Source organism: Salvelinus namaycush, chromosome 15 (genome assembly GCF_016432855.1).
Source record: "Salvelinus namaycush isolate Seneca chromosome 15, SaNama_1.0, whole genome shotgun sequence".
NCBI classification, from domain to species: domain Eukaryota; kingdom Metazoa; phylum Chordata; class Actinopteri; order Salmoniformes; family Salmonidae; genus Salvelinus; species Salvelinus namaycush.
This window is the reverse complement of record NC_052321.1, coordinates 13,409,985-13,432,536: the sequence shown is the minus strand read 5'-3', so window position 1 is coordinate 13,432,536 and position 22,552 is coordinate 13,409,985. Positions and strand designations below refer to the sequence as shown.

Sequence of the window (22,552 nt, the reverse complement as noted above, 5' to 3'; positions counted from 1 at the left end):
TGGTCTCCTTCATATGACGAACGTGACAGTTGTTGGCCTTTACAGCGAGGCTATCTGCTCTTTGTTGAAGGTTAAATGACTTAGAGGCTAAGTTCCACAAGCGTAACTTCATTGTTTAGAAATGTTCACATTTCACTGAATTAGATTACGTGCGTCTAGCTCTAAATTCCACAGTATTTTAGTTAGGTGTTATAGGCCTATCATGATGTCATTTGTCATAATGGGTGTGAGTGGTTAATGGCATGACATGATATCGTCTCTAAGCCTTTACAATGAGAGGTTCAAGTAAAGTGATAAGCTACTAAACTCCCTCATCTCTCTTAATTGTTATCTTTAGGGCAAATGTTAAGTGAACCTATCCTATGTGCCACTGGTTAAAGCTTGATAAATGGCATTCCTGTGATATGAATAATGTGGCTATTATTCGTCCTTTATAATGAAAGTGATTCCTAAGAGATTCCTAAGTGATTTGGATACATATGTATGTACGGTGTACTGTACTCATTGTACCAGCCTGTTTCCTCATAGACATTATCCAGTAAAATATTTGTCATGGTAATGATTGGTTTGACAGACTCGATTGCCCCGGTGTTGTTAATGACTGTGTTCTTCCTGTTTTTCCCTCCATAGAGACCTGAGGTTCAACAAAATCAAGGACTTGCAGCCCGGCTCCTTCAGACGGCTAAAGAACCTCAACACACTGTAAGTCTCCCTCCTCTCCTCCCTTCTTCCTCCTTCCTCCCTCCTCCGTCTTTACCCTACATACTCAGCAATTGAAGAGATTGTAATTGAATTGGTCCTGGAGAACTCACTGCAAATGTGTTTAAACTGAGCGTTCAAATATACACTAATGCAATCGGCACTCATCAGGAGTCGACTACTCCTGTAAGCCCCATCTCTTCCCAGAAGCACCCAGTTCTCTTTGTCTATCTTTTGTCCCAAGACTCTGAAACACATCACAGCATTAGTTTTTCCTGGAAAGTCCTGCAATCCTGCGTACAGTCAGTCAGTCAGTCCACAAACACGGACACCGAGTGGCAAATTCTTGCTCTCTATTCTGCTGTTGTTTCACACATGTAGGTTACCTCATAATCTGGTAGGAATGTATTTTTCCCCTTCAATCTCCCAGCCGTCTATCATGTGTCAGCCCTGCCAGCCTGCTAGTCTACAGCCAGCCATGTGGCAGGAATCAGACAATGAGCCTAGTGCCTCTGAATATGAAGGGTAGGGAAGGTAATGTCAAAGCAGAGAAAGCTCAGATGAGATTTTCCGACAGTAGCAGACCACCTGCTAGCCATGTAGTCTGTGGAGTTCCATATTTCACGGCTTTAATCTCTGTCTCACAGACTGAAGAATAGCATCGTGTCTGAAACCTGCTGGGAGACTGTCAGGCAGACAGAAATAGATGTCTGGCTCTTATGTGAAGGAAAGACTGCAGTTAGGGGCCTGCTGCCTGTCTTTTTCTGCTTCGGCCTCTGACAGACTGTACCTACACTTAGAAAAAAGAGTTCCAAAAGGGTTCTTTGGCTGTCCCCCTGGAAAACCCTTTTTGCTTCCAAGTAGAACCCTTTTGGTTCCAGGTAGAACCATTTTGGGTTCCATGTCGGACCCTCTGTAGAAAGGCCAAATGTGTTCAGGAAAAAGAGCTAGGTGAGGACTTAGGAGGCATGTTTTGCCCAAGTAATGTTCTGCTTATACATATCATATTATTTTCCAAAACGTATTTCTTTGCATTAATGCCAGTTTCTAGTGCATTGAGTTAAGGGATCGCCAACTCAAGATTTTGCTATGTTATAGAAAGTCTATGACAGCCATTATTGATCCTTGTCTAGATTATACCCCATAGACCTGAAAGCCATTAGAAATGCAAGACAAATTGTGACAGTGTGTAGGAATCAAACCAGATGCTTCATAGAATAGCCACAGTGTAGTGTGGCAAGGATGAAGGATCTCACATATACTATGTACTCTGAAAGTTGAACTGTGTTTAGACTGGCATTGGCCTAGCATTAGATCATGACACAGCAATATGTCAGTATGGACCACTTTAAAGTTGTATCTACTAGTCTGCACAGATTCACTTTGTGTAAGTCTAATAGTCCACTGGGAGGTCTTTATTAATGGCCATTCTCTTGACTTTACAGCCTCCTCAACAACAACCACATCAGACGGATCCCCAGAGGAGCCTTTGAAGACCTGGAAAACCTCAAATATCTGTGAGTTGTTATGCCTTTATGTCAATGTTATTCTCTTCTGGATGTCAAGTCACAGATGGATTGGTTTCATTGAAACAGTGTTTCATTGAAACAATGAAACAGTGACATTTTCAGGCTCAATAGGCAAAAGGTTGTAGTTCAAGTTTCACTCTTCGCCTTGTCGGCTGATGATAAAGCATGACAAAACCTGTCTCGGGCTTGTGTCTGGAAACACAAACACACTCTGTGGCTGTAAACTGGACATTGCTAGACTGCTTAGTCAGAACAGAAAAAAGTGTGTTAGTATGGTACAGGAAATGAAGTAAGACAAAAAAAGAACCCCATTATCTAATCCTGTGAATTTATCTGTCTGCATGTGGTGACCTGAAGGCAATGAGGAGAACAGAGGTAGGCTTGAGGAGCAGGCAGGCAGCACATAGCCTTGGGTTGCTGCAGTATGGTTTAGTCCTTGTGTTTGTGAGTCACTGCCTATTATAACCCCAGCGCCTGTCAGTTATGTCTGTGTTTACATTCACATACGGTACATATGTCTGAAATGTCTGGCTCTCTAGTCTCCCCACCTACTCAGTCTCATATACCCCCTGCATTCCCCTCAATGAACCTTCTCCTCCCCTCCTCTACTTGGCCCTGGGTTAGATAACTCAGACCTGCAGCTCACCAGGCTGACTTTTTTGGTTGGCTGTCCTGTAGATCATTTCTTTGTCTTTACTCATACCTGATGATGGATACATTCATGAGAATAACTTGAGACAGACTAATGAGGTCAGGGCCTACTTTGGTGTGTGTATTGTAGATACTTCTATTTAAAATACTGTGGAATGCATGCATAGCATGTCCGGAACTACCATCGCTACCATCTGTTTTGTAAAGTAATTTTTTGTAGATAATATGATGGTCACAGTTCTGCTTAGTCACCTCAAACATGTCAGACAAACAATATTTCTGATGCTAGCTGGTCAACTACTGTAGAGGAGGAGGGGAAAGCTGGGGATGTGTCAGTCACACACACACATACCTACACATACACACACACACATACCTACACATACACACACACACATACCTACACATATACACACACACACATACCTACACATATACACACACACACACATACCTACACATATACACACACACACATACCTACACATATACACACACACATACCTACACATATACACACACACATACCTACACATATACACACACACACATACCTACACATATACACACACACACATACCTACACATATACACACACACATACCTACACATATACACACACACACATACCTACACATATACACACACACATACCTACACATATACACACACACACACACACACACCTACACATATACACACACACACATACCTACACATATACACACACACATACCTACACATATACACACACACATACCTACACATATACACACACACACATACCTACACATATACACACACACACATACCTACACATATACACACACACATACCTACACATATACACACACACACATACCTACACATATACACACACACATACCTACACATATACACACACACACATACCTACACATATACACATATACACACACATACCTACACATATACACACACACACATACCTACACATATACACACACACACATACCTACACATATATACACACACACACATACCTACACATATACACACACACACATACCTACACATATACACACACACATCCCTCTCCTCTCTGCATGCTGTAGTGTGGGTGACTCCCGTGACTTTTGACTAGTTTTAATTAGAAGGCCCTGTCCCTTTTAACCAGAGTTAATCTGAGGCCAGCACACTGATCCAGCCCCTGTTGTCAGCCCTTCAGCCCTGCCCCTCTCACCCTGCACCCATTTCCTGAGGGATTGTCCCTCTTCCCCCCCTGCCCCTCTCACCCTGAACCCATAGCCTGGGGGATCGTCCTTCTATGCCCTTGGCCCCTCTCACCCTGCCCTTATAACCTGGGAGATAGTACCTCTTTCGCTTGGCCCCTAGTAAAGCCCCCTCCACTGTATGACCTAACAGAAGTCTGTACAGCCCCTTTAAGGGTTAGCTCTCGGTCAAAGGGTCTAGTGTTACTGGAATATGGTTCATGGTAATGATGACTAATGCAAGAAGTATTTTTCTGACCATCTGATTTGATCTAGAAGTAGGTAGTCTTGGCTTGTGCCAGCCGGAACGGCTCATAGGAGCAGGAGCCTATCTCCTATTACTGTAGCGTGAGGCAACTTGATGTACACCCCCTAGAAGGACACTAGTCTATCGCACCTCCTTTAGGCTATAGCCTAACCAGAGTTTCTTCACATGGTCAGGAGGTACTCAGGGCCCTACTTATCACTTATCTAAATCCACATCTCCTGATGTGGTTTGTTGTGGTTTCTGTTGCTGTTGTTTTTGTTCTGTGGAGCTCTGATTGAGTTTTAGGCTGGAATTTTGTCAGGTTGCATAGTTAGAAATGTCATTAGATGGTCAAGGACAGAGATTACTTTACAGGCCTTGGGTTTTTCTCAGTATTTTGTAATTGGCGGTGAGGAGTAAGATCTCTCTCCTTCTGTTTCACAACACGTGTGTGGGTGTACAGTCAGAGTAAAATGGCGTACATTTTTGCACTTTGTTTCCATTGAACATGCCATACAAATAAAGGCATTTGAATTAATTATACGAAAAGAGCCTTGGTCCTCCTTTCTTTTTGATGACCAATTTACTCCTTTTACCAAAGAGAACCTTCTGTCTACCAAAACCTACTATTGTGTACCTTAGCAGCTTCTGTCTACCAAAACCTACTATTGTGTACCTTAGCAGCTTCTGTCTACCAAAACCTACTATTGTGTACCTTAGCAGCTTCTGTCTACCAAAATCTACTATTGTGTACCTTAGCAGCTTCTGTCTACCAAAACCTACTATTGTGTACCTTAGCAGCTTCTATCTACCAAAACCTACTATTGTGTACCTTAGCAGCTTCTATCTACCAAAATCTACTATTGTGTACCTTAGCAGCTTCTGTCTACCAAAATCTACTATTGTGTACCTTAGCAGCTTCTGTCTACCAAAATCTACTATTGTGTACCTTAGCAGCTTCTGTCTACCAAAATCTACTATTGTGTACCTTAGCAGCTTCTGTCTACCAAAATCTACTATTGTGTACCTTAGCAGCTTCTATCTACCAAAACCTACTATTGTGTACCTTAGCAGCTTCCCTTCCTCCTCTTTTTTTACAAAATGGCGGGTCAGTTGAATTGTCATTGAACTGTGTGAGTACGAGGTCACAGAAGCTTTGGGGTTATTCAAGCAAGAGATCTCAGTATTCTTCCCCTTGAGAGTTGACCCCACAGCTTCCGAATCCACCCGGTTTCCCACGCAGACCCCACACTTCCAGGCCTCAGCACAATCTCTCACACACAAATCAAGTCGAATCAAATCAAATTCTATTCTATTCGTCACAAGCGACGAATGCAACAGGTGTAGACTTTATCGTGAAATTCTTACCTGCGAGCCCTTTCCCAAAGATTGCGGAGTTAAGAAGTAATAGAAATTTGCTAAAAAAGGAAATAGTAACACTAAAATAACAATAACGAGGCTATATACAGGGAATACCAGTACAGAGTCACTGTGTAGGGGTATGAGGTAGTTTAGGTAATGTGTACATGTAGTACGTAGGGGTGAAGTGACTAGGCAGTCAGGATATATAATAGAGTAGCAGCAGGGTATGTGAAGAGTGTGAAAGGCTGACTATGTGTGTGTGTGTGTGTGTGTGTGTGTGTGTGTGTGTGTGTGTGTGTGTGTGTGTGTGTGTGTGTGTGTGTGTGTGTGTGTGTGTGTGTGTGTGTGTGTGTGTGTGTGTGTGTGTGTGTGTGTGTGTGTGTGTGTGTGTTTGGCATTCGTATGTATGTGAGTGTATGTTTTGTGTGTGTGAGCATATGTAGTGTGTGTTTGTGTGTGTGCGTGTGTGTGTGTGGGTCAAGTCCAGTGCAAGAGAGTCAAAGCAAAGGAAAGGAGGTCAATGCAAATAGTCCGGGTAGCCATTTGATTAACTGTTCAGCAGTTTTGTGACTTGGAGGTAGACCCTATTCAGGAGACTTTTGGTCCCAGACTTGGCGCTCTGGTGCGGAAGCAGAGAGAACAGTCTATGACTTGGGTGGCTTGAGTCTTTGACATTTTTTAAGGCCTTCCTCTGACACCGCCTGGTATAGAGGTCCTGGATGGCAGGGAGCTCAGCCCCAGGGATGTACTAGTTCTTAAGCACCAGAGGAGGCTGGTGGGAGCAATTGAATGGAGTCAAACATGATTTACATACAGTACCAATCAAAAGTTTGGACACACCTACTCATTCAAGGGTTTTTCTTTATTTGTACTATTTTCTACATTGTAGAATAATAGTGAAGACATCAAAACTATGAAATAACACATATGGAATCATGTTTTAACCAAAAAAGTGTTAAACAAATCAAAATATATTTTATATTTGAGGTTCTTCAAAGTAGCCACCCTTTGCTTTGATGACAGCTTTGCACACTCTTGGCATTCTCTCAACCAGCTTCACCTGGAATGTTTTTCCAAAAGTCTTTAAGGACTTCCCACATATGCTGAGCACTTGTTGGCTGCTTTTCCTTCACTCTGCGTTCCAACTCATCCCAAACCATCTCAGTTGGGTTGAGGTCAGTGATTGTGGAGGCCAGGTCATCTGATGCAGCACTCTATCACTCTCCTTCTTGGTCAAATAGCCCTTACACACCCTGGAGGTGTGTTGGGACATTGTCCTGTTGAAAAACAAATGATAGTCCCACTAAGCGCAAACCAGATGGGATGGTATTTCGGTGCAGAATGCTGTGGTAGCCAGGCTGGTTGTGTGCCTTGAATTCTATAAATCACCAACAGTGTCACCAGCAAAGCACCCCCACACAATTCCACCTCCTCCTCCATGCTTCACGGTGGAAATCACACATGCAGAGAATATCCATTCACCTACTCTGCGTCTCACAAAGACACGGCGGCTGGAAGCAAAAATCTCAAATTTGGACTCATCAGACCAAAGGACAGATTTCCACCGGTCTAATGTCCATTGCTTGTATTTTTTCGGCCCAAGCAAGTCTCTTCTTATTATTGCTGTCCTTTAGTAATGGTTTCTTTGCAGCAATTCGACCATGAAGGCCTAATTCACACAGTCTCTTCTGAACCTTTTTTCTGTATTATTTATTGTTTATTGAATATTTAAAACATACAATAAACTTGCAGTATGTCAAGGGCATGTCGACAGATCTCCCAGGTCAAAAACAGGGACCCGAACCAGCGATCCATCAGCCACCGGCCCAAGCTCCGAACCGCCAGGTCACCAGCCCTCCAAGACCCCCCCCCCCCCACAGTCCACCCCCAGAAAAAATATGAAGAAAAAAATCCATTCCCCACCCGAAGATCCCCCCCATGCACCAACAACCAACAAAATAAACAAAAGAGAAAGACAAAGGAAAACAGAAAACAACAATGCAAAAAACAAAAGACATCAAGGACAACAAAAATCAGAACAGCAAGGCCAACTGAATATGTTTGAGTGCATGTATTGCACTATTTACATGTGTGTGTGTCCGTGCATGTGCACATTTGTGCATTTGAATGAGAGTGTGTGTATATGCATGTGTACAAACACCAGCACGGCATCAGCCTCAGGCAAATTGGCATTAGCTGTAACAACACTACCCGTCAGTGTCATTCAAACTTACTTTTTGTTATGTTTTTGTTTTTTTACTTTTATCTTTGACCATCATTCTATCCCCTGCTCAGCAACTTCACTCCCACTTCTCTCCAATTCCACATCCCAACCCTCAGATTCCCTCAGCCCATCCCACCCATCTCTGCTGGCCAACCTCTTCGAATTTCTATGCACAATATATCTTTCAACTATGCTGTGATGTAAACATACAATTTCAATCTATCTAATCGAATGTAATCCTCAGATTGTGATACTTTTGCTAAGAGTTTTAGTATATTAGTTATTGACTGACCCGGTCTCTCCAGATCTCCTAACAGTACTATTTCTAGGGTCAATTTTAGATCAATGTTATGCATTTTCAGCCATTCCTGAACCTGAGACCAGAAACAGGCTACCTGAGGGCAATACCAAAATAAATGGTCTATTGATTCCGTATCCTTCAATGACTATATCCCCCAAATATTCAACATTTTGTTGGTGGCAAGAATTCTATATAATAATTTTAGCTGAAAGGCACGAAGTCTTGAATCTTGTGTAATTTTATTTATCAACTCGGTAAATCAAAAATCTCTTCCCAACTATTTTGCAATCTGTATGGCGCAGCTGTCAACATCCTGGTCCTCAAATAAACTAGTATACTTTCCTATTTATGCTATTTTTATTTCTCTGACAGTTTTGGTCCCTTATATTGGGCAGACAGACCAGTTCCCTACCTCCTCCTGCTGCCATCTGCCTGCTCCATTTTTGTGGTAATGCTGGAATCAATTGGTTGTAATTCTGATAACTCCATGAAAGACATAACTCTACCATTCCAATTTACAATATCATTTAAAAACAAAATACCCTTTTCCAACATCTTTCCCATAAATACAGGTCTTTTGTTGAGAAGCACATTTGAGTTCAGCCATAATATTTGTTGTAGTATTTGTTCTATCTTTTCAGGGGGATGGAATTGAAATTGTAGCCAGCTCTGCAATGCTTGTTTGAAAAAAATATATACTTTGAAAAATGTAGAATTTTAAATTGTGGCGAAAATTAGACATGGCAATCTGCACAAAGGCAAAAAGGTCATTTTGGAACAATGGATGAGCTTTTCTTAGTAATCTACTTGAGAACCATTTAGGGTTCAAGCATGAATAAGTGAAGCTTTTAGAGAGAGGTTTAGTGCTTTTATATTTAATAATCTCAACCCACCCAATTCATATTCAGTATATAAATAGGCACGCTTTATCTTGTCTGGTTTAGTGTCCCAGATATTGCGAAATATTTGCTGATATGATTTAAAAAATCATCAGGAGTAGGCAGCTCCATAAGTAAGTGAGTAAACTGAGATATGACCAAGGAGTTAATCAGGGCAATTTTTCTATAAATAGACAGGTATTTACCTTTCCATGGTTGCAGGATCTTGTCTATTTTGACAAGTTTTATTGCAATTCATTGTGGAGAGCTCATTTATATCTTTTGTGATATGAATACCAAGAATGTCTACTTCACCGTCAGCCCATTTTATAGGTAAACTGCAGGGTAATGTAAAAGTTGTATTTTTTAAAGATCCAATACGTAATATTGTACACTTATCATAATTAGGTTTTAGTCCAGAGAGTCCAGAAAAGTTATCTAGATCTTCAATGAGACATTGCAGGGATCTAGCTTGCAGACTTAATATAAAACTTGAGTCATTGGCATACATTGACTCCTTTGTTTTTAAGCCTTGGATTTCTAATCCTCTAATGTTGTTATTGTAACGGCTTTCTTCTGTGGACGAAGGACTGAATGGCAGCTCCGGACTGAATGGCAGCTCCGGACTGAATGGCAGCTCATGACTGAAGGGCAGCTCATGACTGAAGGGCAGCTCATGACTGAAGGGCAGCTCATGACTGAAGGGCAGCTCATGACCAGAGGACAGCTCATGACTGCAGGGCAGCTCCTGACTGGCGGGCGGCTCTGGCAGCTCCTGACTGGCGGGCGGCTCTGGCAGCTCCTGACTGGCGGGCGGCTCTGGCAGCTCCTGACTGGCGGGCGGCTCTGGCGGCTCCTGACTGGCGGGCGGCTCTGGCGGCTCCTGACTGGCGGACGGCTCTGGCGGCTCCTGACTGACGGACGGCTCTAGCGGCTCAGGACAGACGGACGGCTCAGATGGCGCTGGACAGACGGGCGGCTCAGATGGCGCTGGGCAGACGGGCGGCTCAGATGGCGCTGGGCAGACGGGCAGCTCAGACGGCGCTGGGCAAACGGGCAGCTCAGATGGTGCTGGGCAGACGGGCAGCTCAGCTGGCGCTGGGCAGATGGGCAGCTCAGCTGGCGCTGGGCAGACGGGCAGCTCAGGTGGCGCTGGGCAGACGGGCAGCTCAGATGGCGCTGGGCAGACGGGCAGCGCAGGCGGCGCTGGGCAGACGGGCAGCGCAGGCGGCGCTGGGCAGACGGCAGACTCTGGCCTGCTGAGGCGCACAGTAGGCCTGGTGCGTGGTGCCGGAACTGGTGGTACCGGACTGGGTACACACACCACTGGGCGAGTGCGGGGAGCAGGAACAGGGCACACTGGACTCTCGAGGCGCACTATAAGCCTGGTGCGTGGTACCGGCACTGGTGGTACTGGGCTGAGGGCACGCACCTCAGGGCGAGTGCGGGGAGAAGGAACAGTGCGTACAGGGCTCTGGAGACGCACATTAGGCCTGGTGCGTGGTGCCGGAACTGGTGGTACCGGGCTGGGAACACACACCACTGGGCGAGTGCGGGGAGCAGGAACAGGGCACACTGGACTCTCGAGGTGCACTATAAGCCTGGTGCGTGGTACCGGCACTGGTGGTACCGGGCTGAGGGCACGCACCTCTTGGCGAGTACGGGGAGAAGGAACAGTGCGTACAGGGCTCTGGAGACGCACAGGAAGCCTGGTGCGTGGTGTTGGCACTGGTGGTACTGGGCTGGGACCACGCACCTCTGGGCGAGTGCGGGGAGCAGGAACAGCACACTCCAGGTTGTGAAGGTACTGGCATCAATTGCTCCGGAACTTTAACACATGCCTTAGGATGAGCACTAGGAACTGACACATGTGGCATCACACAGCTAACACGCTCCTCAGGGCGAATACCGTGCATACTACGCCAAACCAACAGCTCTCTCTCTTCACTCTCCTCCAATTTTATCAACAACACCTCGAATGTCTCATAATCTCCCCTCCATTCACTCTCCTCCAATCTGTCCAATAACTCCTCAACATTCTCCGACTCATACCTCAATTTCGCCGACTGCTCTGATTCCATCCTTTGCTCCTTACGATAAGCACGGGGAGCTGGCTCAAGTCTCCTACTTGACCCAGCTACACTTCCCGTGTGCCCCCCCCAAGAAATTTTTGGGGCTGCTTCTCGGGCTTTCTACCGCGCCGTCGTGCTAACCTCATTCGCCGGTATCCCTCCTCGCACTGCTCCAGCGAATCCCAGGCGGGCTCCGGCACTCTCTCTGGATCAATCGACCACCTGTCTATCTCCTCCCAAGTTGTATAATCCAGACTCGGCTGCCGAGCTAGCTCCTCAAAATGCCGCCTCTCTGCTTTCGCTGCCTCCAGCTCTGCCTTGGGGCGGCGATATTCCCCTGGCTCTGCCCAGGGTCCTTTTCCGTCCAACTCGTCCTCCCAAGTCCATTTTTCCTGACATCGCTGCCTCTCCTGCTTCCGCTGCCGCTGCTGCCCGTTACCACGCTGCTTGGTCCTATTTTGGTGGGTGGTTCTGTAACGGCTTTCTTCTGTGGACGAAGGAGAGGACCAAAGCGCAGCGCGGTTAGTGTTCAACATGTTTTAATAAAGACGATAAACGTGAACACTACAAAATTACAAAACAACGAATGTGAAAAAACCGAAACAGTCCTATCTGGTCCATAGACACAAAGACAGAAGACAACCACCCACAAAACCCAACACAAAACAGGCTACCTAAATATGGCTCCCAATCAGAGACAAACGACTAACACCTGCCTCTGATTGGGAACCATATCAGGCCAAACACAGAAACAGGAAAACTAGACACACAACATAGAATGCCCACTCAGCTCACGTCCTGACCAACACTAAAACAAAGAAAACACAAAAGAACTATGGTCAGAACGTGACAGTTATTTGATCTGATTTTAATAGTTAGCATTTTGATGACCATAATGAATAGATATGGTGATGGCGGACACCCTTGTTTAAATCCTCAAAACTCTCTGAAAAGTAGCTGCTATTTACTGTTTTACGCCTGGGGTTGCTATACATTACTTTTACACATTTTATAAGAGAATCACCAACATTTAAAAAATCCAGGCATTTATAAATAAAATCCAGTCTTACAAAGGCCTTTTCAAAATCCGCTATAAATACCAGGCCTGGCTTCTTAGAGGTTCCATGATGTTCTATTATTTCTAGTAGTTGTCGCATATTATCTCCAATGTATTGTCCATATAAAAAACTTGTCTGATCAGAATGAACAATACCTGGTAAAACCTTTTTAATTCTGAGTGCTATGCATTTCGCTAGTATTTCTGGATCGCAACATTGAACAATTGACGTTGAGAAGTGTCTGTTACTTGAACTCTGTGAAGCATTTATTTTGGCTGCAATTTCTGAGGCTGGTAACTCTAATGAATTTATCTTCTGCAGCAGAGGTAACTCTGGTTCTTCCTTTCCTGTGGCGGTCCTCATGAGAGCCAGTTTCATGATAGCGCTTGATGGATTTTGCGACTGCACTTAAAGAAACGCTCAAAGTTCTTGACATTTTCCAGATTGACTGACCTTAATGTCTTAAAGTAATGATGGACTGTCGTTTCTCTTTGCTTATCTGAGCTGTTCTTGCCATAATATGGACTTGGTATTTTACCAAATAGGGCTATCTTCTGTATACCAACCCTGCCATTTCACAACACAACTGATTGGCTAAAACACATTAAGAAAGGAAGGAAATTCCACAAAATAACTTTTTACAAAACACACCTGCTAATTGAAATGCCTTCTAGATGACTACCTCATGAAGCTGGTTGAGAGAATGCCAAGAGTGTGCAAAGCTGTCATCAAGGCAAAGAGTGGCTACCTTGAAGAACCTTAAATATAAAATATATTTTGATTTGTTTAACACTTTTTTTGGTTACTACATGATTCCATATGTGTTATTTCATAGTATTGATGTCTTCACTATTATTCTACAATGTAGACAATAGTAAAAATAAAGAAAAACCCTTGAATGAGTAGGTGTGTCCAAACTTTTGAATGGTACTGTATGTTTGATACCGTTCCATGTATTACATTCCAGTCATTACAATGAGCCTGTCCTCCTATAGCTCCCCCCACCAGCCTCCTCTGGTATGCACTACCCTCTGTAGTGCCTTACAGTCAAGCAGCTGCCATACCAGTGGTGATGCAGCCAGTCAAAATACTCACAATGATGCAGCTGTATAAGTTTTTGAGGATCTGAGGACCCATGCCAAATCTTTTCAGGCTCCTGAGGGGAAGAGGCGTTATCGTGCCTTCTTCATGACTGTGTGGGTGTGTTTTCACCATGATAGGTCCTTAGTGATATGGACACCGAGGAACTTGAAGCTCTCCACACACACTCCCTGTAAACCAAGATAAGCTAAACATTCAGCTAGACTCCGTAGTGTTACAGCAACAAGTCCACAGTGCTTTGGCTGTGGAGCTGCATGATTCTTTTAGTTTCACCAATAACTGTAGGCCTACTCAGTTGAACGCTCTTTGACAATATCTATGTTCAATTTGCCTCATGATCCTTGTTGACATGTAAAGTTTAGTAAGGAAAATATGCTCTCTGAGTGATGTGAGAGCCCTGATAGAGGAAGATGGAGGAAGCGGAGCTGTTTATTTTTCCATAGGCCCACATTGCGTCATATTTGATGAGAGCATGTGAATCTCTCATCAACTACCCATCAATGTAAAGTAACTGGAGATGAGTAGAGGATGAAAGGGAAGATTGCCCTAAGCCATTGCTATTCTAGTGTCACATCTCTCTGTCATGTTAGAGGAAGGGAAAACACAGACATGTCATGTGATGTTTTTCTTTAAATGTTCTGGAACATTACAGTGTTCCAGTTATATTTTTTGGAAGACGTCAATGAACTTTGAGGAACCCACTGACCCTCTGTCATACTGTATATTCTATCTGTTCAGACTTGTTTCCATACACACTTTTCTTTTTGTGATGTGTTTTTGTACATGTATGTTATGCAAGTTATGATGAGCATTTTATTTTTATGTATTGACATTGACAACATTGACCATCTTTGTGATTTGAGCTGTGAGTCTCTTTTTGTAACAAACAACAATAACTTTATTTATGAAGTGCTTTTCAAACATTACTCACATTTTGCTCAGCTCTGCTGCACATTGTGTATCAGCTGCTTTACATTTGTCATCTAGGTAACGGTGCAGCCGTGCGGTGATATACTGTAGCTATTGTTCATGTATTGTGAAAACAGAGTATTTAAAATATTGATCCCATTAAGTTGGTTTTACTGTCATACAGTAACTATTGAACTAAGACATTCTGTCATTTTCTTAGGTACTAGAGAAAAGTCATTTGATCCGCTGTGTGTTTGACTAATGTTACTGATTATTTTTCCTTTCAGCTATTTGTACAAGAATGAAATCCAATCAATTGACAGACAAGCATTTAAGGGACTTGTCTCTCTAGAGCAACTGTAAGTGACCACCTCCTCGTCCTCCTCTTCCTCCTACTCAACCTCTTCCTCCCCTTCCCCTCTGCACCTTCATATCTGATCTGTCCGTCTGTCCAAACGTCCTCCTTGCGACCCCCCAAGCCACCACTGTCATACAGCCACTATGCATGCCGTTGTATACACTCACCCTTGTATGTTGCGCTGACCTTATGAACCCCTGCATGAGTAGCATGTCTCATTGTCACGACAACGGATGTGTGTCACCCGGTCCTAATGCGTAAAGCTACAGCATGAGATCACCAGCCCTGCCCTGCCCCAGCCCTGCCTCAGCTCTGCCCCAACCATGCCCCAGCCCTCTCCTGCCCCTGGCCCTGCCTTAACCCTGCCCCAACCCTGCCCCTGCCCTGCCCCATCTCTGCCCCTGGCCCTGCCTAAACCCTGGCCCTGGCCCTGCCCCAACCCTGCCCTGCCCCAACCCTGGCCCTAACTCAACCCTGCCCCAACCCTGCCCTGCCCCTCGCCTGCCCCTGCCTTGCCCCTGCCCTGTGCCTGCCTTGCCCCTGCCCTGCCCCTCCCCTGCTCTCCCCCTGCCCTGCCTTACCGCAGCCATACTGTAGCTAGGCAGATCCAGACTCAAGCAGGCCTTGGCTTCATGTGCTTCAGACTACAGATACAGCTCCTGCTTGCCCCATGCACAGCTTGCCCTTCTTTGTGTGTCTTACATCCTCTGTGGGGACTACTGTACACTGACTACTTGTCTCACTTTTGACCTTAGTTGTGATTGTCAATCTAGTTGTATTATGCACTAGTTCTGTTATTTCATAGAGGGCCCCCACGCATTTCCCAAGCAGAGTGGTAGAGGTCACCATGTTGTTATTACATGTGCTTGTGAGACATACTTTTAGTATCAGCATGAGAAAGGGTGGCTCAAAATCTATATAAATGTGACCTTAAGCTATCATTATAACTCCTTTACCAAATTGCATGTCATCTTAATGACTTGAATATGTTCAAAACATTCCAGAAAATAGATTAATTTCAATTATTATTTAAAAACTTTTTATTGATGTAACGATTTTATAATGTGTGAAATGTGTCCGGTGAACGTTAGGAGTGTATGACCACGGCTCATACAAAACTTCCAACAAAGCAAACTGTCCATGCAGAGTAGTATATAAACGTGTATATAGGATCACATCTGATTATTGTCACACATAGACCACCAATGTCATTGAACTGAAATGGCCTTCTTTCAGCCAATAGTAGATGAACAAGTCCTTCAACTGTTGGAAAAGGCTGCGCTCAGTGAGACTACTGTTGTTGGTTAACCCTAAACCTTCTGGGAAGCTATATATCACAGCAAGTTGTCTTCATATGTCAATCTTATAGAGGTACACTGACATCAGTCTAAAAAGGGTGGATATTACTGGATACTATATTTAGCAAAGTCATGTCCTCCATGTAGGCCGTTTGTGTCTAAACTACACCAAAAGAAAAATGGCTAACATGCATCTTCCCCCTCAAAGCCCTATCGTGGTGGTTGATCCTAGGGAAAAGCCTTGTGGCTGTTTGTCCCTCCATAACCACATGCATAGCCACTGAACAAATGGCTATTCATGAAGCGAAACCAAATCAAACTCCAGGCTCTTTGCCCTGCAGCTGGTTTGAGTTTTGATACAGTAATGAAGGGTCTTATGTGTGGGTGACAAGTTCTGAACCACTTTAATGGCCCTCTGCTATTCTGTTGGTCTTCAAATATGCTATTCAAGCCGTAGGTTAGGTTGGGAGGGAATAAACATTTCTTTAAAGTACCGCCAGTCTCGGATTTAATGTCCTTCGCTCCCCTGCTGTTTAAATGAGAGTATTTTTACAAGCATTTTGGCTTGCTTGTTGTTGAATATGTTAAATTCGAACATGCCTATCTGTGACCAAAAAGTAATTTAACGCCAAATAGACTACAGAACATGAGTAGAAATGTACACAAAGCATGTTTCTGCTCCTCTTCAACATATATCAAAAAAAGTTCCTTGTCACAATAAGTCTCAATTTGGTGCTTGAAATGTCTTGTGACGCTTTGTTCTATTACACTGTCTTTTAACTGTCAGGTTAGACATGTTTACATTTGATGTTAAATCACTGGTTTGTGACTCACATACATCAACTGGCTGTGATTACAGGGCTATACGCCTGTTGCCAAGTTTTCTCTCTTCCTCTCTCTCAGAGATTAAATATGGTTGTCTGTGTAATTCCTCTTGGCTGTTCAGTGTTCTGTTGTCCTTGGACCATCCCCTGGCCAGCCTTAACACTGCTACTCTATGATGAGAGAAGACAACACCCTAAATCTATCTCTTTTAGACAGATGCAGGAAATCTTAGGTTGGATATCAACCAGACATCCTTCACTAAGATCCTTGGCTGTGTCAAACTCTATTAGTAAAGCTTGTGTGCTGTGCCAAAGTCTTAATGCATTTATTTTACATATGAGTCATGTAGCAGACGCTCTTATGCAGAGCGACTTACAGGAGCAATTAGGGTCAAGTGCCTCGTTCAAGGGCACAACAACAGATCCTTCACTTAGCCTATTTGGGGATTCGAACCAGTGACCTTTCAGTTACTGGCCCAATGCTCTTAAGCGCTAGGCTACCTGTCTACCTATAGTGTAGTAAGTGGATGTTGTGCTATATCCACTATTGCACAAGATCGTCATCATGTCTTTTATTGCTGATTAGTGCAGCTTGGCTCAACGTTTGCTTGCTTTGACTGTTGCTTTGTCTGTTTAATAAGCAAATATGTCACTGAACCTAAAAGTTACTGTTCAGTGACTAATTGGAGTTCATATTTCATTTGTCTAACCTTGCTGTTTCTTGCCATTAGTTCTGAGTTATGATTAATCCTAATCTGGTGATACTGTGTCCATGATCCTTTCTCTTCCAGGTACCTGCACTTCAACAACATCGAGTCCTTAGAACCGGAATCCTTCACCCACCTCCCAAAGCTTGAACGCCTGTAAGTCCACTATCTTCACATTTCACTCTATTATACCAAGTTGCGTTCTTACTCTACGCTTCTCATTTTTCTAAATGATGGAGTGATGCATCTTAAACAAACAATAGGACAACTCTCCAAATGATATAATGATTTGTTGTGGCGTGTACGTGCTTGTCACCGTCAGTCTTCTACCTGAGCTGACTTATTTCAGACGGCACTGAGTGCGGAACAGACTTTACAACGTATACATACTGGTAAATATACTTTAAACCCCACAAAATAGACTACATAATGTACTGGGAATAGAATGCACTGTTCCCAACTGACAGAGCCCTATGTGTTTAGCATGAAGCTGGACTTTAAGTGGGGCTTTTCAAAGCAGTACAACCGTTGGATGACCTTTCAATGTTCTGAGATGCCTTCATCCTACATCAGGACAGCTAATCTCCTCAACAAGTCTCTTGAGGTCTATTGGGACATTTTTAAAGCTGTTTGTCTGTTACGGGTAAATAGCTATGAGGACAGACTGTACAGGGATACATGTGCCCAGCGCATGTGTTTGGCTGTATTTTCCCTGAGCCCTCACTCTGCCTTCTGTCTGGTGCTCCTCCCAACCGTTCAAACTCAGATTCCTGACATGTGGTCAGGAAAAACTCAGGGTCCTTCTCATAGTTATTCTGAAAGGTCCCACAACCTGTTACGACTTCAGAGGTCTGTGTGCGTGTGTGTTCTCCACCGACCCATCAGATCTCTATGTGCTGTGTAGGACAGAAGTTGAGAGCCCAGGTCAGCTGGTTACCCTACAGGGCCAGAGGGTCCACTGATAACACCTGGAGAGATATCAACTCTCGTGACACAACATAAGGGGATCTGCGAGAAAAAAAGGAACACTATGAGGGGACAAATGAAATAAAACAACTGTATTATTGAAGTAGCAGTAGATTCAGTGGATGAATAGAGTGAGTGTTGACATTCAGTGAACTGTGTCAGACTCTTGCACCCCCACTGGACTTGGACCTTCTGCCATATGGATGGATGGATGGCTGGATGGATGGATGGCTGACCGGCCGGCTGGCCTCTGTTTTCACGCCTGAGCTGAATTCCTCCTTCTCTCTGTGTTTATTGGCTACACCTGGAATCCTGCCACACACGTTCCCAACCCTCCCCAGAGAGGGAGAGGAGCCGCCTGCACACGGATGGAAAAGGGGAAGGAATTCCCAGGCGCACTGATTCTGGAACGTTTGTAGGGGAAGATCTCCATGAAAACAGATCGCCCAGTCTCGCTAGTTTGTGGACAAGAGCATTCTGGAAGATGTATCTATCTCCTGTGGATTGAAGAGAAGAATAAGAAGGAAAACGTCTTGTTGTTTCTTTAGATTTATGGTGATTGCTAACAAATATGGAGGTTTGTTGGCGTTGTTTGGGGAAAATGTTTCCATAAACATAGCTTTATTAATTCATTTATCTGTCATCAGTTTTCGATCCAGAATGTAATCTTCCTGTAAGATCGTTGTATGGTTGTGAAGGAAGCGGTCATGGACGGGAAGCCTTGATCATGTGTCATGTGTGGTAAACTGATCATATTTCTTAACCCAGATCAAAATAATGATGATATAAAATCGTCAATTGACCGTCTTCCAAAAACATATGGCTCCCAATATGAGCCTGCAGGCCTACATCAAAGGGACTGATGCTGTAAGTAATGTCTAGAAGTAATGTCAAAGTAGTAAGCTCAAGTAATCCATAGTAAATATACACATTCCTCATGAGTCACTAACCTTATGTGCTTGTTGACACTGTGACATGCTGTAGCTATAGGCATGATGCATAGAGTTCAATCCCTTTAGAGGTCAACCCCTGTCAACCTACTCAACAGTCTGTCAGACGTACACATTACACACAGCATGTGTCTATAATTATCTATGACTTATCTATGACTTTATCTGATTATCTGTGTCTGTCTCTCACTCTTTCTCTCCTGCAGGTTTTTGCACAACAACAGAATTACCCATCTCGTGCTGGGGACCTTCTCCCATCTCCAGTCCATGAAGAGACTGTAAGTTCACTGACAACGTGCATGCACAGGGCAGCTATTGTGTTGTCTGAGAATGCTGTGAGAGATACAAACCCTGCCTGTCTGTGTACAGCGGACATTAGGATCAGCAGACAGGCAGTACATTAGGATCAGCAGACAGACAGTACATTATGATCAGCGGACAGGCAGTACATTAGGATCAGCGGATAGGCAGTACATTAGGATCAGCGGACAGGCTGAACATTAGGATCAGTGGACAGGCAGTACATTAGGATCAGCGGATAGGCAGTACATTAGGATCAGCGGACAGGCAGTACATTAGGATCAGCGGACAGGCAGTACATTAGGATCAGCGGACAGGCAGTACATTAGGATCAGAGTTTTACCTTCCCCTATTATGTTCTTCCCCTTTTCAACATCTCACTCTGAATACTTCAGAGATGTATACTTCAAAATACTTCAAAATACTTCAAAATACTTCCAAGATGTGTTGGACCCAGAACCAGTATGCTGTGGTTGAGAGGTACAGTAGACAGACAAGACAACTGGCAACGTGGGAGGAATGGGATTCAAAAACAATATTTCCCTCTGATTATTACGGCACTCAGATTTGGATGATGTTCAGAGTGGGATAAGATTAAATGAGGATATTACTGTCTCCTGGAATGTACAAATCTCCCTGAAACCTGAAGAGACCAGTAGAAGAAAGGATAAATAGAAAGTGAAGTGCCAGCCAATCTGTACTCTGGAGCAGACAGACAGTTTCCCACAGCAGGAGAGGAGTTCTCCCAAAAAGGCCATGCTGAGTCAGTGTTTGGACTGAGCTGGGCATAGCTGTGTGGCATAGCTGTGTGGCATAGCTGTGTGTGTGCATGTGTGTTTTGCCAGTCTCAGTCCACACTGGTAGGCTGCCAGAAAGGATTTACTCTACCTTCCAGACAGACTCATCCCACTACTGACTACAGACAGACTCATCCCTCTACTGACTCCAGACAGACTCATCCCACTACTGACTACAGAGAGACTCATCCCACTACTGACTACAGACAGACTCAGCCCACTACTGACTCCAGACAGACTCAGCCCACTACTGACTCCAGACAGACTCAGACTCCAGACAGACGCAGCCCACTACCGCCCAGACAGACTCATCCCACTACTGACTACAGACAGGCTCAGCCCACTACCGCCCAGACAGACTCATGCCAATACTGACTACAGACAGACTCAGCCCACTACCGCCCAGACAGACTCATCCCACTACTGACTACAGACAGGCTCAGCCCACTACCGCCCAGACAGACTCATCCCAATACTGACTCCAGACAGACTCAGACTCCAGACAGACTCAGTCCACAACTGACTCCAGACAGACTCAGCCCACTACCACTCAGACAGACTCATCCCACTACTGACTCCAGACAGACTCAGACTCCAGACAGGATCAACCTACTACTGACTCCAGACAGACTCAGCTGACTACCACCCAGACAGACTCATCCCACTACTGACTCCAGACAAACTCAGACTCCAGACAGACTCAGTCCACTACTGACTACAGACAGACTCATCCCACTACTGACTACAGACAGACTCATCCCACTACTGACTCCAGACAGACTCATCCCACTACTGACTCCAGACAGACTCATCCCACTACTGACTACAGACAGACTCATCCCACTACTGACTACAGACAGACTCATCCCCCTACTGACTACAGACAGATTCAGCCCACTACTGACTACAGACAGACTCAGCCCACTACTGACTCCAGACAGATTCAGCCCACTACTGACTCCAGACAGACTCAGCCCACTACTGACTACAGACAGACTCAGCCCACTACTGACTCCAGACAGACTCAGCCCACTACTGACTCCAGACAGACTAAGCCCACTACTGACTCCAGACAGACTCAGCCCACTACTGACTCCAGACAGACTCAGCCCTCTACTGACTCCAGACAGACTCATTCCACTACTGACTCCAGACAGTCTCAGACTCCAGACAGACTCAGTCCACTACTGACTCCAGACAGACTGAGCCCACTACCGCCCAGACAGACTCATCCCACTACTGACTCCAGACAGACTCAGCCCACTACTGACTCCAGACAGATTCAGCACACTACTGACTCCAGACAGACTCAGCCCACTACTGACTCCAGACAGACTCATCCCAATACTGACTCCAGACAGATTCAGCACACTACTGACTCCAGACAGACTCAGCCCACTACTGACTCCAGACAGACTCAGCCCACTACTGACTCAAGTCAGACTCAGACCACTACTGACTCCAGTCAGACTCAGACCACTACTGACTCCAGACAGACTCAGCCCACTACTGACTCCAGACAGATTCAGCCCACTACTGACTCCAGACAGACTCAGCCCACTACTGACTCCAGACAGACTCAGCCCACTACTGACTCCAGACAGACTCAGCCCACTACTGACTCCAGACAGACTCAGCCCACTACTGACTCCAGACAGACTCAGCCCACTACTGACTCCAGACAGACTCAGCCCACTACTGACTCAAGTCAGACTCAGACCACTACTGACACCAGTCAAAATGTTTACCCATACTATTTAACCATGCAACTATAATAAAACAGGACTGCTAGTAGTGTGATCTGTATTGTATGATGTACAGTTAGAAGTCCTGTATTGGTGTTTGATATTACATTGTTGTCTACTGTACAGTACAGAAAATACTGTATTTATGAGAGGTTGAGTTATACTGAGGATGAGTATAATGTATACAATCTCACAGCTTTGTGCAGGTGCAGGATACACAGACATCGGCAACTGACAAACAGGTCATTAAAAACAGCTAAAACGCTATATTTAGAGCACTACTATAAACAGGCATGAGATGGTCAGTAATACTGTAATCTCTCCCA

General features: G+C 44.6%; 1 protein-coding gene across 1 annotated transcript in view; it reads left to right on the top strand.

Moving 5' to 3' along the window:
- The window catches only part of LOC120060207 (peroxidasin-like), an 86,159-nt gene that overhangs the window by 26,149 nt on the left and 37,458 nt on the right, over window positions 1-22,552 (top strand). The window contains exons 2-6 of the mRNA XM_039009352.1: window positions 631-702; window positions 2,145-2,216; window positions 14,569-14,640; window positions 17,553-17,624; window positions 19,591-19,662. Coding sequence (XP_038865280.1) covers window positions 631-702; window positions 2,145-2,216; window positions 14,569-14,640; window positions 17,553-17,624; window positions 19,591-19,662 — 360 coding nt within the window. The remainder of the gene's footprint in view (window positions 1-630; window positions 703-2,144; window positions 2,217-14,568; window positions 14,641-17,552; window positions 17,625-19,590; window positions 19,663-22,552) is intronic.